The following is an 18,700-nucleotide window of genomic DNA, read 5'->3' as shown; positions in this document are numbered from 1 at the left end:
GCACCAATTTGTAAGGAGTTTGTATAGCACTTGAGTCTAAGAAAAACTTTGCTGGACTTTTGACTTATGAATACAAATTGAATGCAGTCGAATCCATATTCTAGAGAAAACAATATTTTTTTCTTAGAATACACAACACCAGAAATGCGTTTTAAAGGGAGAGTTCACCAAATAATGGTCTTTCACGTTCTCATCCTCTTATCATTTCAAACCTTTATGACTTTATACTGCAGAACACATAAGAAGTTGTTTTGAAGAATGCTGGTAACCAAACAGCCCCGTTGACTTCCATTGTATGGACGTAAAACCACTGAAACATTTCTCAAAATATCTTCTTTTGTGTTCCATAGAAGAAATAGTCATATACAGATTTTGAATGACATGAGGTTGAATAAATAACATTTTTTGGGGGGGTAAACTATCCTTTAGAATAATTCTTAAGTAAATCTTGTTGACGCTGTATATATTCCAGCTGATAAATTGAATTAGACTTTCTAATTGTGGCTGTTTTGGATCTCTGCATTTTGGACATGGTTTCCATAAAACCTGTATATGTTTGCATGCCTTTGATTCAGTTTCCCAGTGTATGATGGCAAGATATTTGGCCACATTCCATTCGCATTATTAATTACGCTCTCTTTTATCACCCCGGTGTGCGTAAGGAGGAAGAGAGATAGCGCTAGTTATTGTGTTTGTGTGAAAGCAGAAGAAAGCGGCATGGCTAATTGCGTTTGGCCGTTTGTGGTGTAACGTATCTGCGCGCAGATTAAGTGCTCAGGATCTGTTTGCATTTATTGTGTTCTTCGAGACTGTCTATCTCTCTTTCTTTTGCTGTCGCTGCCTGCCTGTCTCGCCCGGTATATGTTTTTGTGGGGTTTTGTGGAGCAGCTTGGAGAGCGGTACTTCTCTCAGACACAGTGCAGAAAGCAAAAAGACTCCGGGTTGACTGAGAGGCTTTCAGAAAAGGTTTAAGTGTGAATATTTCTAAGCTCATTTGTGCCACTTGATGCTGACACCTTCATCAAACCTGAGCATTCGGTGTTTATGGACTTATTCTTAGCTTGCATAGTTTGTACGATGGCATACTGTCGTCTCACATCCTATGTAGACGGCATGCGTAAAATACTTACCTGAAATGATCTATGATTTGGGATGCTATTTCCATATTATAAAATTGAAAGTACGCTGTTTAGCCAAGCATACACTTAAAACGTACACCTAGAAAACCCTCTTTCTCAAGAAACACAATTTGGACACACACTTTCTTAAGCCCAAAATCTGATTAGAGGAGGTTTGACTGCTGAACTGTGGCTAGGGAGCAGAGGAGGAGGGAGACAGATAAGACAGAGATGGAGGTGTGATGGAGGGGGGTGGCACAGTACTGATTTATCCGCTTGGTGTCTGTGAGCTTTTCTCTCTCTTTGTCTCAGAGGGAAAAAAGAAATAACAGCTCTTGTTCTTTCCCAGAGGCGGTGGGCAGAGATGGAGATAGTGAGGGAGACTGTGGCATGTGGGCTCCCAACTGCAGCCACCTACAGGCAAAAACACCTTTTAGATGAGTCCATGTGTTCTGTTACTCTGTTATATGACTCTGTTGCGGAACAGATGGGGTATGAACTCGTGTTAGACCGATTTATCGGCCAGGCTGATTTTATTTGGCTTATATTTAGACCTTTTGAGATTATTAGCCAATAAACATGATGCTTAGCTGGTTAAAAGTGTCAGCACCACCATATGTCTGATGGCCGTGTCAGCCTATCCATTTATCTACCTAAAAATAATTGTATTTTTAATACTTTTAATATTTCATTTTATCCAATTGAAATTAATCAAATACCATTCACCCTAGTTATCAGCATTTGCTGCCGGAAAGCATATACAATAAAACAATTCAAATCAAGCAAATCATTGCACATTTGGTGTCTCTCTGACAGCCACCTTATACTTCCGTTTTTAATGCAAGATATATATTTTTCCAGAGTGCACACACAAATACAGAGAGGTACGCACCCTGAATCATTTATTCTGATGATAAAACGTCTGAGGCTTTTATTTAGGGTGTGTGTCTGAGAAAGTTGTGGGAAGAGAGTTCACTCGGGGCTTGTCTGCAAATGTGAGAGGGTGTCCGTTCTGTGGACCTTTTCCTCAAGCAGAAAGTTCCAGACGTGACCCACATACTTACAGAGGCCACTTAAAAAAGAGAGAAGGAGGGAGGGAGAGAGAGGATCGTGGGCTCTGGACTGATGCAGCACCCTGCAGCTTCATGAGGTTGATGAGCAACACTGTGAGGGGCCGGTATCACTCAGGTGGGACGCGAGCATCTCTCCCTTTCTCTTATTCACCCTCTCTAAAAATTTTGTTTCAAAGTGCTTTATTTTGTTTCACGTAATAAAAAGTCTTTTCATTATAGTAAAAAATAAAAAAATGTTGAACTGGTATATTCAAAGATACAAAAAAATCAATTGTGTTTTAATCAGCAACTTTTACGGAGAAGTTCGATTTTCTCCGACCCTCTCTGTTTCACTCCCTACTTGTCTTTCTGTCCTGGGAATGCTAATGACAGAAGATTGAGGGAGTGACATCGTCGTCAGCGATTTTTTTTTGTGGAAAGGGAGGCGGAGGTTCACAGGACCTTGAAATGAAAGAGAACTCTCACAAAAAGAGCGCAATAAAAGCGAGGGCTATTCCAAGGTTGTTTTAGTAAGTTGTAGAAACGCTGTGGAGAGACGACCCCACGCTCCCACTCCGTGGAGATGGAAATTTAACCAGCTCCCTCTGGCTGTCATTCCCCTGTTCTCACACTTCTGGACTGTTTGTTTTGTCTCTGTCATTTCTACTTTCCCCACATCACTCTTCTCGGTCTTTCTCCCCCTCTCACACCATCAGTCTCGGATGTATCGGATGTATGGTACGTGTGGATGTCCCTTCACTGAGCCCGTCTCATGCAATGTTTATTAATATGGCAGACCGGGAACTTTCAGCCTCCGCTTCTTTTGCGCTGTGATGACATGAATATTAAAACTCTAGGGGGAGTGCAGCCATCAGCGGGGTGCTTGGAGGATCAAGGTTCCGCTCACAAGATAGACAGCAAGAAGAAAACAATATAGTGGTGTATTTTCCTGTGTTAACATATTAACTGTTCAAACTATGATTTTGGACAGAGCACCTTTTTAATAGCTAATGGACTTTAAATATTTCACTTCCATTAACCTACCTAGTTGATCAGCTGTAGTTAATCAGGTGCATTTTTTTTAGATCACTTTAAACCTTATAGACATGGGTTGAAAGCCATGAACTTTTTGGATTTAAGCTACTGTATGTATAAAAAAATATAAATGTACAGGTAAATATACTGTATATGTACAGTATATAGTTTGTATTGATCAGTATTACACTTTGCATATCAGCATCAGTCTGATTTTGGATAATGTCAATTTCGTTTTCTTTCATTTCAGAAGTATTAAAGAAATATCCATCCTTCCTACTGTGCATTATAATATTTTCATGCCTGATTTACATTAACATGTACAGCAGCGAAAAAATTAAGAGATCATTTCAAAGACCATTTTCATTTTTTTATGTACTATTTATCGGTATTTGTTTGGGTAAAATGATTTTGTTGTTATACCCCGTGAACTACTAACAGTACTTCTCACACACACTGCTCCCAAACATAAATATTGTTTCTATTTGCATTTATTTCCAGAAAATACAAGCTGGAGAAACGGTTAAACAAGTTTGTATTCACTTTTAAGCAATACAACAGTAACATTTGGACATGTATTTCGAAAAAAGTGAGAATAATTAGTTTTTCACATTGCAATTTTCTTGAAATTCAACGGACACTGGACTGGAATGGCCACTATACTATCTAGAAATGCTTATTGAATGAATATTACTTTTTTCTGCGGCTGTACATTTTCTCATTTTGCAGACGCTGTCATCCTAAAAGGGTTTAACTTTAAATTTGTGAAATCTTGGATTGCCATTCTAATATAAACATTGTTCTTTTAGTTAAGTAGTTTATATTGCACATCAATGAATCCTGGCTGGTCCACTCTTTAATAAGATCATTTTGATTGTTCAACATTGTAAACTAGAGCTATACAGCCGTTCAGCACGAGAGCACTCTTGCTTCTGTGATATTGCTTTAATACAGCCATCCTATTGTTAATTGTCTAGAGTGAAAATTCTTTTTAAGTATGAGTGGTGGTCCGTATTGAAGGTCAACTGTGATGGATGCATTTTGACATGCTCACGCTGAATCATGTCAGAGCCTCAAATAGCAACTATGTTCACATGTGTGTATGAAGGATTTTATGAGAAGTGGGATGCGTTAGTCAGGGGCTGAAAAAGCACTCTTACTGAAGGGGTCATTGACCATCTGTGGAGTGTAAAGTATGTGATGATTTCTCTGTCCAGTAATAACTTCTACTGTAACTGTTGTTATGCAATCCAGTACATTGCCAAAGCACTTAAAAGCTAGCCCTCCCTTTGTACTAGAGACACAAACCCTGTTCTCTGTTTAGACTTTCTTTGCCCAGTTAATTTAAGAATGAATTTAAGTCTAAGAAACAGATCTAAACAACTTAAGAATATTGGAAAGTGATTAGCAGGTTGTATGCAAAAAATACCACATCAATCTTTTAGTCCAGTCTGTTTTTTACTATCTTATCTCAATTTGCTACATCAATATTCTTTCTTAATTCTTTACATTTAATAAAAAAATAGATGTTGCTCTGATCTACGTCTCATTGTGAAGACGACTCTTACATCTTTTGTGTGTGTGTGTGTGTGTGTGTGCGTGTGTGTGTGTGTGTGTGTGTGTGTGTGTGTGCGTGCGTGCCTGCAAGTACACCGTATCATGCAAATATCAACACCATAAAATGATGTTGATACTCTTAACTTTTCACCTCTGGCTAAAATGTGAGCTACACAACAACACATGCAAACAAATACACAACTGCAAAGTCACAGCCGACAGGTGAAACTGACAACCCTCGCTAACCATCTCACACTTAAGTATGCAAACAGGGACACAAATGAGCCAGGGTTGTATGCCATTCAGAATGCTTACTGACTTCAGATTCAGTTATTGAAAAAATGCTTTTTTCGGTATGAATAGCATATCATGAGTTGTCACACAACATATGAGGGGTTAAGGATTTTCATGAATACCGTTTTAGGTTTCACTAATCTGGAAACAAAGTTGTGAACATGTTATGGTTCTGTGAGGAAAGTTTAAAAAAGTTTTGAAGGCTGCGTTTGTTTGACAATTTTTCACTTGGAGGAATGTGTATTGTACATAAAAAGAAATACATTTGCATAATTAGTTGAAATGATTCTGTGAATTCTGTTTTCTTTAAAGGAACAGTTCACCCAAACAAATTATGAATTTTACCCACCCTCAAGTATGGCAGGCCAATTAAAATGTTAATTCGGCTTGCCATACTCAAGTTGTTCCAAATCTTTTTAAATTGCTGTGGTCTGACATACACAGAGAAAAATATTTGGAAGAAGGCTCGTAACCAAACAGTTCTTGGTCACCATTGACTAACATCAGAATAAAAAATGTGTACAGATTAGGAACAACTCGAGGGTTAGTAAATGATGACAGAATTTAAAATTTTGGGTGAACTATCCCTTTAAATCCAAATCAATTCACAAATTGAATAATAGACAATTCCACAATTCAGAATTTTGCCCAGTCCTCAAAAAGTGTGTCCAATCTGCACAGGTTCTCATGTTTCTTTGTCTATGTGTGTGTTTATGCTTCTGCACCCATGCTGTGAATTTCTCACCGCAGGGTTTTGCATCATGAGCAGCGGTTCTATACGCGACCAAATGAGGACGATATTTAGTGCAGCGTCTGTGTGTGTTTATCGCACCCACCGAAAGTCCTGCATCAGCAGCTGCTGGTCTGTTTTGCATATGGCATTGGAAGGAAAGAGAGAAAAGATGGAAGTGGGATATGAATTTGCATACGTGGCGGCCATAATGTTTCCTCGGCGTCACCGAGATACTTACAGCTGTTCGCGTGTGAGAGAGAGATGATTCTTGGGGTAGTCATGGCTGCGGTGTATTTAAATGACATCGAACAGACCAGCAGGCACACGACTGCGTGGCATGGCATGACTGATATAATGTCATGCATTGTGCTTTGTGTGAGAGCCTATGGGATATTTGACTTCCAAACTGTTTCTATCCCTGTGGCATCCATGAGAAGAGGTCATACTCATAATGGTTGGAAAATTAGAAACATTTGGAAATTGTTTAGTCAAGTAACAAAACATTAGGAATCTCCAGGAATGATATTGCTTTGCTGAAATGATTATTAAATAGATGTTTTTTTGTGCTTTTGTGGATTTTTTGGTCAAATGTCTCAAATAATATGACTCTCATACCTCTTATTCCAGCCGTGTCTGCTTGTCTGCCACCTTTGAGACTCACTGGAGTGAGCCTTTATATCCATCTTCCGCAACACCTTTTCAATCATGTTGACATGTTTTCTCTCTTTTTCCTCCAAACAACATTTATTTATTAACAATCCCTCCACCCAAATGAGTAGACCTTCGTCTATCCTTGAGATGATGATTCACAATCTCCCGGCAACCCTCTCTCTCCTCTTTTCGTTTGTGGTAACAGAATGCATTTGAGTTTTTGTCTTTATTATTCAGCTCAGTCAACTTTAATGGGCACAGAGAGGTCTGAGCAGCTCAGATGTAATAAATGCCAGCTTTGATTTTTAATGGAACAGGGTGTGCGTAAACTGGTCTTGGGTGCGACAATGTGATCGTATGCACTATATATCAGCCATATAGGGGTTTTAACCCTATACTTGCCTAAAGAGAATAAGATTAAAAACTGTAAATTGAGTAGGGTTTATTTTGGGATAACTATTGTCCTGTCTTGTTTATTATCCATTCGAAATAACAGCCTTTTCATCTTCCATGTTACATTGTTTTATTATGATGGTTCTAGATAAGAATAGGCGTCTTTGTTGACACTGCGATGCTGCTAGAAACCCTTTAACTTTTAGTGTAAGGCTGGATAAGCATGCAAAAATCCGAAGTTCTCAAATCTTCTGCCCTGCTTGTTTCTGAAGTTGATCCTCCATTTGTTTGCTTGTGTTTGCAGAGCTCCAGAGATCATCCTGGGTCTGCCATTCTGTGAGGCCATCGACATGTGGTCCTTGGGTTGTGTTATTGCCGAGCTGTTCCTGGGCTGGCCGCTCTACCCCGGAGCGTCTGAGTATGACCAGGTAAGACGTGTGTAATTCTTTAATAATAAAAAACATACCATAATTTAACCAAAATAGAGCCGTGAGATGTATGCTGAATGCGTCTACTAAGGTTCCAGTGACAGCTAGTTTACAGGTCCACTATTACTGTCTTAAAGGGATTGTCTGCCCAAAAATAAATACGATGTCATTGTTTATTCACCCTCATGTCATTCAAAACCTGAATATGACTCTTTCTTCATTGGAACACAAAAGAAGATATTACGAAAAATGTCTCTGGTTTTCATTCCATACAATGAAAGTCAATGGGGTCCAATGTTGATTGGTTACAAACATTCTTCAAAATATATATTTTGTGTTCTGCAGAAGAAAGAAAGTCATACAGGTTTGAGTGAGTGAATCATGAAAGAATTTTTGTCTGAACTATCCCTTTAAGGCAGGGGTTTTAGAAATTTCGGGAATAATTGGGAAATGATCATTATAAGAGCGAACAAGTTTTGTTTTGCTTGGCAACGGTGGGAAAATAAATTGTATAGCTGTCCAGCTAAAATGAAAACTTGAAGACCAGGCGGAAACCTGTGCCAGCCAGTTGCATTGGCAGGACAATTTCTGAATAAATCACTTTAAATACATGTTGAAAGTAAGAGTGAATATTGTATCGCTTAATTAATATTCATGAGCCAGGCTGATCATGTGACCCCCCCGTAGCGCAGAAAGGTAACAAGTAATGTAATGTAACATTTGAGTTGACATGAGATGACATATTCTGTATATTCATTTTGAGAGACAGATAGAAGCAGAGCAGAATAGTTGGATTTCATTTGTGTGTCCCTAGGCCGTCCTCAGAAAATAACTGCAAAATCCTTCCTCAATTGCAGTTTGTGCTTAAGAGAGAGAAAACAAATCCGACTGCTGGCCGGGACCTTGCTCTCAGCTCTCCTAAAATGCAGCGTGTGTGTCGTGTCCCTGACTTTCATCTCTCTTGCTGCTCTGTATTTCTGGACACATGCCACAAAATGGCCAATTAGCCCAGAACCTGAGTTCTACAATGGGGCCTTCTCTTAAAAAAACAATCCTGACTTTATGAAACAGCCCTGGGCCAATGTTCTAGCTCTAAGCAAACTTAAACGGTCTTTAACAAGCTCTTAAATAGAGTAAAGGACTTTTGTCTTTCTAATCTCTGTATGCCAAATAACATGGGTTGGTGTTATTTATTTTGATTGGGCCTTATTTGGTGCATTTATTAGGTTTTGTGTTTGTGTTGGAGTTTGGTGGCAATCCGACATATTCATGGCATTTCATCCTGTTTGGTCAAGAGCAAGGCTACTTTTGGTTTTCAGGAGAATAAATAATTTAAAGATACATCCTGTTCATCCAAAAAAAAACATTCAGTCATTCTTATTATCATGTTGTTTGAATTTCTTTCTTTGTTTTACTGGAGAAAGGTTGTCGGTAAATGATGACGGTACTTTCAATTTTTGTACTGTCCCTTTAAAAACAGATCTTGTAAAGTTATTTTTCAGCCTTTAGCTCATTTCTAATTAGGCCACTTTGGAAGCACGAGCGAGAATCCTCCACAAGCGAATGAAAAAAAGCTGTGATTTCATTTCACAAGATGCTAAACGAGCCAGCGCGGTGATCAAGGTCTCTTGAGCAGCTATGAGCTCAGTCTCGGGGTAAGAGATTGGGTGATTGGCGGGGGCTGTGGTGGAGATTATTATTATTGTGGATTCTTCTGGCTGCCAGGCTCTTGTGTTTAAGTCTTTCAGGTGTGTGAATGGCATCCAGTGTAATTGCGGCACCCGGGCAGACCTGTAAAAATACATTTTGGCAGGGTAAATTAGTCTTGTGGAGACAGCATTCATCACAGATTCGGTTTACAGGGTTTCTAATGTAGGAATTGTGAATTTTTGACATCGAAGTGGCGGCCAAGTGACTGATATGTTTTCGAGCAGACAAAACGCTGTCAGCTTGTTTTAACACATTTTTAACAAGTCGATTTATATTGTTAGTCAAGACTTATTGAACCAAGAACATTTTTTTCAACATCAATGTTTTTTTACACATTTTAATAAACGTATATATAGAATGTATTTATGACATTTTAAACCTCACATTGTATCAGTTGAGCTACCTGTCATCACTTTACCTTAAAGGGATAGTTAACCCCAAAAAATTAGATTCTGTCATCATTTACTCACCTTCATTTCGAACCTGTATAACTTTCTTTTTTATGCAGAAAACAAAAGAAGATAATTTGAAGAATGTTGTTGACCAGCACCCGCTCACTTGCATTGGTTTCATTCCAACCTCAAAATATTTTTTTTGTGTTCTGAAATTTGAAACGATATGAGGTTATCTTGTATATTGCACAGTTTATTGTATGAGTAAATGATGACTGAGTTTTCATTTTTGTGTGAAAGGTCCCTTTAAAGGTTTTTTATGTAACCTTTTTGTAACTAAACCTTAGATATGATTGGTTAACTGTGATATGAGTGCATTGTTTAGGTGACAAATACATGTATGGTCATACTGGATTTAAATATACTCCTAATTTGGTGCTTAAAGTTAGTATAATAGTTGTAAGGTTTAGGTATTGGGTAGGATAAGTGATGTAGAATATGGTGTTGCAGAATAAGTGTTTTTATGAGTACTAATAAACAGCCAGTATTCTAATAATATGCAGGCTAATGAGCAACTAGTTAATAGTGAGAATTGGTCCCTATACTAAAGTGTTACCATTTTTTTTTATTCTTAAGCGCCATGATGATTTCCGACATTTTTGCAGCTAAGCTTGAGTAACTGGTCTGCCCTGACTTGGAAACTCAGCTTTACGTTATCAGTATGTGGGTGTCCCCTAGATCTAGATGCAAAATTATTTCCTGTGTCCGAAAAACGATTATTGGCAACATATTTGACTCCGATGTAAGACTTGGACTTCTAAATATACACAGTTTCAGCAGCAACAACATAAACAAACATCATGTGCCCCAAACTTAACTTCGGGTAGATCTCCTCAAAGAACCAATAAGTAGAGAGTAGTTTTAATTTAATACAATGAATATACAATAAAATAATAATATTAATCAATATTAATATATATTGAAAAGAAAAAGGAAACAAACAGAAGTTAACTTCGGGCCAGACGTTCTAAATTTAAAAGTGTTGAACTTCAGTACATAGACACTGAAAAAACTTTTTTTTTGTAATATTTTGGAGCTTTTTATGGATTTAATGACAGTCTACAGTGGAAAGTTGACCGGAAGATATTGGGAGGAGACAGAGGAGCAGGACCGGCAAAGGACGGCTGAGAACGGGGATTGAACACGGATCGCGCATTAACTTCAAGGCTACCGATGCCGACCTGACATAACTTCTTGCTCTCTTACAAACATATATATATACAAAAATATAAATTGAATCTACTAACTGTCTGCAAAGTACCGTCTCATCAACACAAATAACTGATATGTGAGTCAGTCAAGTTAAAAACTAAGAAGAATTGGGCACATAATCAAAAAAGTCTTGATTATTGAATACTACAAAGAACTAAATATATATTTGTTTTATCATCTCTTCAATTGTTCCAAAGCAGCAAATTTTCGACATAGTTCTCTAACCATCCGTGTTTGTGTCTTCTATCAGATCCGGTACATCTCCCAGACTCAGGGTTTGCCAGCAGAGTATCTGTTAAGTGCAGGAACGAAAACAACCAGGTTTTTCAACAGAGACCCTGACTCTACTTACCCTCTGTGGAGACTGAAGGTAAAACTCTCTCACCCCGTTTTTCTTTCTCACTTACTCTAGATGTTTTCACATACTGTATAATATGTAGTGACAGTGCAAAAGCAATCTCTTTTAAAGTTAAATAGACTCTTCGGCTTGTAAACAATCCAGTAGGCTAATGTGAGCAAAAAGGATTTTGTGTGTGAGGACTTGGCAACCAGTGTGACGTGTCAATCCTGCTCAACGTTCCTTGCTTTCACTCTCTATAATTTCACCAGTTTCATCTTTTATCATCCATTCCCTCTGCTTAATTTCTTCCCATATTTCCTCATGTGGGTTTGTGGGTGATTGTCCGGAGTCTATAAACAGCTTTCTCTCTAATCGAACTGTTGGTAAACTTTAAGGGCTTTATATGATAAACTCTAAATGCAAAACTTTATATTATTGAACATCTCAATGTAATTGTGAAGTCCATTTAAATACTTCTATGCTTGTTATCTGGATCCAAATTTGAAAGCTTTCCCCTTAATTAATCAATAAATACTTGCGTTTTGTGACCTCAATGCTTGTAAAGAGTAGCATAGAAATACGTTTTTCAATGTCAACTTCCCAGAGGAACATTTTTACAGGTAATTCTCAGTTGTGTCTCAAGTGTCAACTTTGTCTCGGGGCTTCTTCCTAAATCGAAAAAATACCATAGAATTAAATGAGATTCTACAAGAGCACATACAACTTTGAGATACTAATCTGCAAAGCATACAGGTAGAACAATAACTTTGATCTTGAAAATTAAGCTTGATAGAAATCTGTAAATGTACTATTTTAGAAATCTGAGCACAGCACATTGCTGTCAGAGAGGACCTCATATGTGATTTTGTTCATGCTTCCATACTGTTTCACAGCATTGAAAAAGTGAATCTGTATTGAGGACTCTTACGACAAACTTCTTTTTTGGAATTACAGACACCCGAGGACCACGAGGCAGAGACAGGAATCAAGTCTAAAGAGGCTCGCAAGTATATCTTCAACTGCTTGGATGATATGGCACAGGTAGGAGTTTGTACCTGTGTTCAAATCACAGAATTCGTCTTCTGTGAATATTTTTTTCTGATTCTGCGCGGAGAGTTTCCAGAAATACATTTGTTTAACAACAAAAAAATATACGTATGTTAAAAGCACAATGGTGAACTAATGTTGAATGGGATCCTCGGTCCCTTGAGTGCTATGATACATGACTCATGACCTTTTGCTTGCTGCGAGTTATTTAAATCAAGATGCCTCATCACCATGTTATCTTGATGTCTGAACTGGCCGGGTCACGCTGTTGCCAGCAATGATGCAAAGCTCAGTTAGGATTTCCCATAAGAGCCGACTGTATCCCATTATATCAGATTATAACAGTTGATCTCATTTACAGCAATTTTATAGAAATATCCTTGGGTTGGATACGCATAATCTACATCGTGTCTACAGTCATGTGCCCGAGTTCCCTTGTCTTACGAGAATTAGATCAGAGCTACATCTCCAGGTCAGGCTCTAAGTGAAAAAGTTATGAAGAAGAATGGTTCTTATCATTTCCAATGAAATTTAGTAAGTGCGCATGCGCAGCTTTTACAGCCATAGAGTCGATCTGCTCGCTTGTGTCGATCCTCCTGACGTCCGAGAGATCACTGACGGATTACACTTGTCCTTGGGTTAAATATTATTTTTTTATCTTTTCCCCCTTGTTCTCTGTTTTCTATCAATCTTCTGCATTAGAAAAGGGATAGAAAAGCTTTAAAAGCATGCATAAAAGAGACTCACATTTGTGATATCTCGGTCCGGTTAGGCCGTGGTGCACAAATGTCTGAGGAGGATTCCAAAACGCAGCCTTGTATGAGCGTTTGACACTTCTGACCAAACAGTCCTAATAAAACACACACTGTCACTCTTGTCTTCACACCCCAGATTTATCCTCGGGTGCATCTGCTGTTTTTATAAAGCGTCAGCAGTTTGTGTTTTAACCCTGATGTGATGATAAACCAACATTGCCTTCAGTTGTCTCTGAGCTGTGCTTAATTAAAATCATTATATAACTTTAGATTTTTTCTTTAGAAGTAGTTTTTTTCCACATCTTGAGACAGGGGAAATCTCTGCCTTTCTAAGGCTAGCAAGATTTGAAGTGTATAGCTGTCATTTAAAAGCAATTGTATGAGATGTGGAAGGTTATTACTGTCTTAAAATAAAAAAATTAGACTTTTTGACTGACATACCCGCCTATATTAACAAAGCTATGCGTGGCAAGCACTGTGGAACTCTGGAGTTAGCCGGGCACGAATGCTTTGTGTATTATTTACAAATGCTGTGAAATTTAAGGTGATGCAAAAAATACAGTTGATAGATTTCATGACTTCAACGCCCAGGGTTGTCACCTAACAAATTTTATAAAACAGTTGACAAATATTTTGTAAAATGCACATAATTTTTCTTATCTCACACTGTTAAACTGTCGCTTTATTCAGGCCCAGATGCAATTTTCTATTGCAACAAAATATTTATTTAAATCATTGGTTCTCAACCAGGGGGCACAGAGGTACTGCAGGTGGGGCGCGACGGTTTCCCTAAACCCCAACCTTTGGAACACGATCGCATATGCAAGGAGGAACGTGATTGCAAATTAACAGAGGGCAGTGTTCCGTATGAAGCTGCAGACTCATTTTGGGTCATGCGCAGTGCAAGTTTAGTCAGGGCATTTAATCTTAATATCTACAAAATTGGCAAACGTCCATTCATGAAGCAACAGCAATTACCTCTAAATCATCTCAAGAAACAGGTGGATCATAGAAGTATGTTTGTCTTTCCGACTGTAATTTCAGAATAAGAGCGAGTCTCTCTCTCTCCCGATGAGTTCAGAGTGTAAATAATGTGCCTTTTCATGCATTTCTGAACTTGGACAGCTGTTTAAAGCTTTTGACAATTATTAAATATGTATAACGCTAAATTCGACTGCGAATTTTAAAATGCGAATAAACTCTCGTTCGTGTTAAAATCAATGAAACATTTGGCAGATTAATCGCCTTGGAATAATGCCCAAAACACTACAACTTTGTCATGGTTTTAATGCAAAAAGCTAATAGTTCACAATGGTATTTTATTGGAAAGCATTTATTTCTGTGATGGGTTCTTTTGGGTTTCTTTTGTTTTTATCAGCAGGGTTGATACATTTATAATCTGATCACTTCAGTCTGTCATATACAGTTTTTTTTTTGCTTCTTAATATATATATATATAAACTATGTCTAACATATTTTACACATTATCTTATATATCCTCAATGTACAATGTGATGGGGCTCCAGTTCTTTAAATGGGTTAACAGGGGGGCGCGAACATGAAAAGGTTGAGAACCACTGATTTAGATGGTTAAAAACAGCTCAATTCTGGTAAATGGATTAACTGTAAACATGATAAAATGTTCAGTGCAATTTAAATGTTTTTCTATGGTGCCTTTCATAATTTTGCATTGATGGAAAGCAGCTTTACTGTACATTTATTTGTCCGGATAGTGAAGACATAAGGGAAAGCAGAAAACTATGCAAATATAGAATATACTGTACATAGAATGTCAAAATATTATCAATATATATTATATTATTATATTAATTTAATAATTAAAAAAACTGAGCACAAAAATTTTGTTGCCGAAAGCATTCAGAGCAAGATGGTGTGTTTGGCTTTGTAAATAAAGAAATAGTTTTTTTTTTTTTACTCGCTTTGATTCTAAAATCTGCGGCACAGAGTCAGTGCTGTGAATCAAAGATGTGAACCGTTAACTCAACCGTTGCACCAGAAAAGGCAAGAGCTAGTGAACCCTAGACTCAGCCTCCGACATCAAGCTCTCGGACCACTTGGCGAATGTCTGATGCATTATTCACACAAAACTGGAAACACTTCAAAGTTGTCATCTGGATGTACCTTGTTTGAGGAACAATACAATAGTGCTGTTCTCTGTATGTCTGTCAGTCTCTCTCCTTTCTCACCTTCGTTCCTTTCTTGCTGTGTATAGGTGAATATGACTACAGATCTGGAGGGCAGCGATATGCTGGCTGAGAAAGCAGACAGGAGGGAGTTCATCGACCTGCTGACCAAGATGCTGACCATCGACGCAGACAAAAGAATCACACCTATAGAGACGCTCAATCACCCCTTCGTCACAATGACACATTTGCTGGACTTCCCGCACAGCGCACAGTCAGTTGAACTATATATACACCAACAGTGCCGTGTCTACATATGGAGAGTGTTGAATGGTTTTATGATGTACATCATTGACCTTGTCCTCCTTTATTCCTGCAGCGTCAAATCCTGCTTCCAGAACATGGAGATTTGCAAGCGTCGGATAAATATGTACGACACCGTCAATCAGAGCAAGACCCCCTTTATTACACATGTAGCCCCCAGCACCTCTACCAATCTCACCATGACCTTCAACAACCAGCTTAACACTGTGCACAGTCAGGTCAGTATACACACGCACACACACACACACCTGTTTGTGTAAAATTAGGATTTTGACACTTCCTTTGTTCTTTAATGAAGCTCTTTATAAATCCTAGTCCTAAACTTAAATTTAAATAATACGATTAAATAAAGTTTATTGATTTTTACTTTAAAAATAATTTCCTGCTTTCAGTAAATTAAAACATTAACAAAAACGGCCAATTAAGAAGCGAAACCTTTTTTAAAGAATATATCTTAAATGAAAGCTTACTGAGGTTTATTGTTGTTCTTTAAACAAATTACACTGAAAAAAGCATTTCCTTCTTTGTATTTTTGTCTGGTTTTTAAAGCAAAATTCCATCTACTTTTTTTTAATTACTGATATTTTTATCAGAAAACTAGACTAATAAATTATACAAATTTAAGTAACTTTGTGTTTAGACAAAAATAAATGCTGTTAATGGGGTAAAAAAAAGATCTGGTCGAATTCGATTTTATTTTTATTTATTTTTTTAATAAAGAAAATGACACTTGGTGTATTAACAAAATTCATAGAATTTATGTTTAAAATAAGCCAAAATATCTGCCAGTGGGTAAGAAAAATGATATTGTTTTGACTTCCCATTGGTATTTTTGGTTGTTTTAGCAAAAACGTATTTAAAATTTTAATAAATTTAAATATCACAATTAATCTTGCTTCTTAAATAAAAGTACAGTATCTTTATTTAAGAATATTTTTACTACAACATGATGTACTGAATAAGAAAATCATTTGCATTAAGCCTCTATGAATCTATTTTTCTAACGCGAATATCAGATTTGTTTTGTTTGTTAAATGTAGCAATCATCCAGGGGCTTTTTTACCCCAAAGGCAGAGCTTGATCAAAAACATTCCCTTTCCTTTCAACCGCCGCCACATTTTTGCCAGTATCTGAAATTGATCATTGTAATAAGCAAAACCCCAACGTTTCCCTTTTCCCCAGTTCAGTTTAATTTCCCTTAAAGCTGCAGATAATAAATTGCGTTACATTCATGCAATGGGGCAATCCAATGAAACAAGTGTAGCGGTGCTCCATATACCGCTGGCTGAATCGGCTAACGTTCCCCAGTGGTGGAAAGCTCCAGTTTTACCATTTGGGCCGTGTGCACGTTTGTATTTCCAACCTCGCAGGTCTCCATCACAATGTGCTGATTAACAACACGACAGCTTCTACTTCCTGCTTGGCTTGCGTTTTACTACGACGCAGCCTTGAGGATTGCACCACTTTGTTTTCCTCCCTCCTTTTGTTTCCTTCTGTTTTGCCTCCGTGCAGTTTAGCTTCATCGGGGAGCGTTTGCCTAAACTGCTGACATAGAGCCAGGCATGTATCCCATGATGCCTTGAGTTTCTCAGATCCGCTCAGACTGTGACTTCCCCCGTTTGAGTAAACAATGTCTAAAGTCAAAAAGTCGTAAAGTTACAGAACTGTTTCTGTCATAATACTGTGAATGTTGTATATTGTCTGGATTAGCATGTGTGTGTGTGTAAGGAAGATAGAAAGCTTATGTAGCGTTAGCCAGCTGTGAGGCTGAAGTGTTTATTTTGTGTGATGAATGCCATGGCGGTGTATTGATTAACTTTCTCCCCTGGTGCTCGTCGGCCTTGCTAAACGGGGAAAATGAAAAATGAAAAGACCTGTACTGAATTCTCTCCATACAGACCGTAATGAAAAGTCTATAATTACTAGCGGTGGCATGAGATGAAACGCTATCGCTTTGGAACCAGATGAAAGTATATAACACTATCCTCCATTAAAGAACAGGTTTTGAAAAGATGAGTTTATCAAAGACGGACCTACGTGTTTTTGTTTTCTTTGTTTATTGCATTCTTAAGTTTTGACTGGGTCTTGAAACCAGAAATCAAAGGCTTTTAACATGTAAATGCACTCGGAGAGTTGCGCGAAACCACGTTCTGTGAAACTCTCGCGAGATTTGCATTTGCCGGTTTGGGCTCGTGTTGCAGCGGCTGAGGTGCATGTGGGTCTTGCTAGACCTTTTGCAGGTTGAAATTTACCATCCAGACACGCCTTCTCTGGTGTAGACTTTTTTTTTACTTGTTATTGATAAAACTAAATTAAATATAGTTTTTTTAATAGCTTTTTTATAGTTTTTTTTAAGCCCATCTCAACATATCAATGCGAGTTTATTGATAGCATTTTTTACCATTGCATTACAGTTCTTTGGAGTGCTACGTACTGTATGCTCAAACGATGATATCTCACTCTGGTAGGGCTTATATTTTCACTTCTAGCTACAGTATATGTACGCTGCTTGTATTACATTACAGAAAGAAAGTGACTAAGATTAAAGGAAGCTGTACCGTTCTATTGAGGAACACATTCAGGTTGCCGTTCTAGATTGTGCGCTGAACCCCTCGTTCTTCAAATGGATTGAAAAGCACTGGAGGGGAAATCTTGCGCAGGAGCTTGTGAAGAACTGATTGTCTCTCCTCACCAGTTAGATCTGTGTGTATATTTAATCATAGCTTAGCGCAAAGAGGGATCATTATCTGCTGCTAATGAGACCGAGCAAATTCAATGAGTTGAAGGGTCCTAGCATTGATGGAGACTGTAACACAAGAGCATTGATTGAAGCTCCCTCACCTCCCTCCTTTCTCTCTCCCTGCAGATTGATCAGTGCAATTTGGTTGAACTGACTCATGTATCTATGTTTTCTTTATAACTGGGCTTGTTTTTTAATGGTCTTTGCTGGGGCTGTCACGATTTCAGATTGTTAACAATAATATTGTGATTATTTATTGATTATAAATGTTTGTATTTTTAAATGAAGTATGTGATTATTTATTCAAATGAAAAAAAATATATACAAACTAATAATATTTAATGCATTTGTGCAATATTATTTAATATTATATTCAATTTAATATTATTACATTTTTGCATAAATAATATTAAAATAATTTAAAAAGGAATAACATTCAAATCCATTAAAAAATATATGTTTGTATTATTTTAAAATATGTTTTATCATTTATTGTTTGCCAGTGAATTACACTATAATATTATTATATAAAATAGTATTAAAATATTAATTAAATACAATTTAAATCCATTTAAATAAAGAAAATTCTAGTAGTCAAGTTCATCCTTATTCTTTTATTTTTTACTTTATTTTAGTATTATTGTTTTTTTTTTTTGCCAGTGAACCACTGCACATTTGAAATGGGTTTTTATGAATAGCGTATATTGCTCCATCG

General features: G+C 37.4%; 1 protein-coding gene across 2 annotated transcripts in view; it reads left to right on the top strand.

Moving 5' to 3' along the window:
* hipk2 (homeodomain interacting protein kinase 2) overlaps positions 1-18,700 on the top strand; it is a 79,842-nt gene that overhangs the window by 45,894 nt on the left and 15,248 nt on the right. For both annotated transcript variants that reach the window (XM_056765672.1, XM_056765671.1), the window contains exons 3-7: positions 7,138-7,261; positions 10,886-11,005; positions 11,930-12,016; positions 15,011-15,195; positions 15,301-15,463. In XM_056765672.1, the coding sequence (XP_056621650.1) occupies positions 7,138-7,261; positions 10,886-11,005; positions 11,930-12,016; positions 15,011-15,195; positions 15,301-15,463 (679 nt within the window). The remainder of the gene's footprint in view (positions 1-7,137; positions 7,262-10,885; positions 11,006-11,929; positions 12,017-15,010; positions 15,196-15,300; positions 15,464-18,700) is intronic.

This window comes from Triplophysa dalaica, chromosome 14, assembly GCF_015846415.1.
Source record: "Triplophysa dalaica isolate WHDGS20190420 chromosome 14, ASM1584641v1, whole genome shotgun sequence".
NCBI lineage: Eukaryota > Metazoa > Chordata > Actinopteri > Cypriniformes > Nemacheilidae > Triplophysa > Triplophysa dalaica.
The sequence above is the reverse complement of the archived record's forward strand: the minus strand, read 5'-3'. Positions and strand labels throughout refer to the sequence as shown.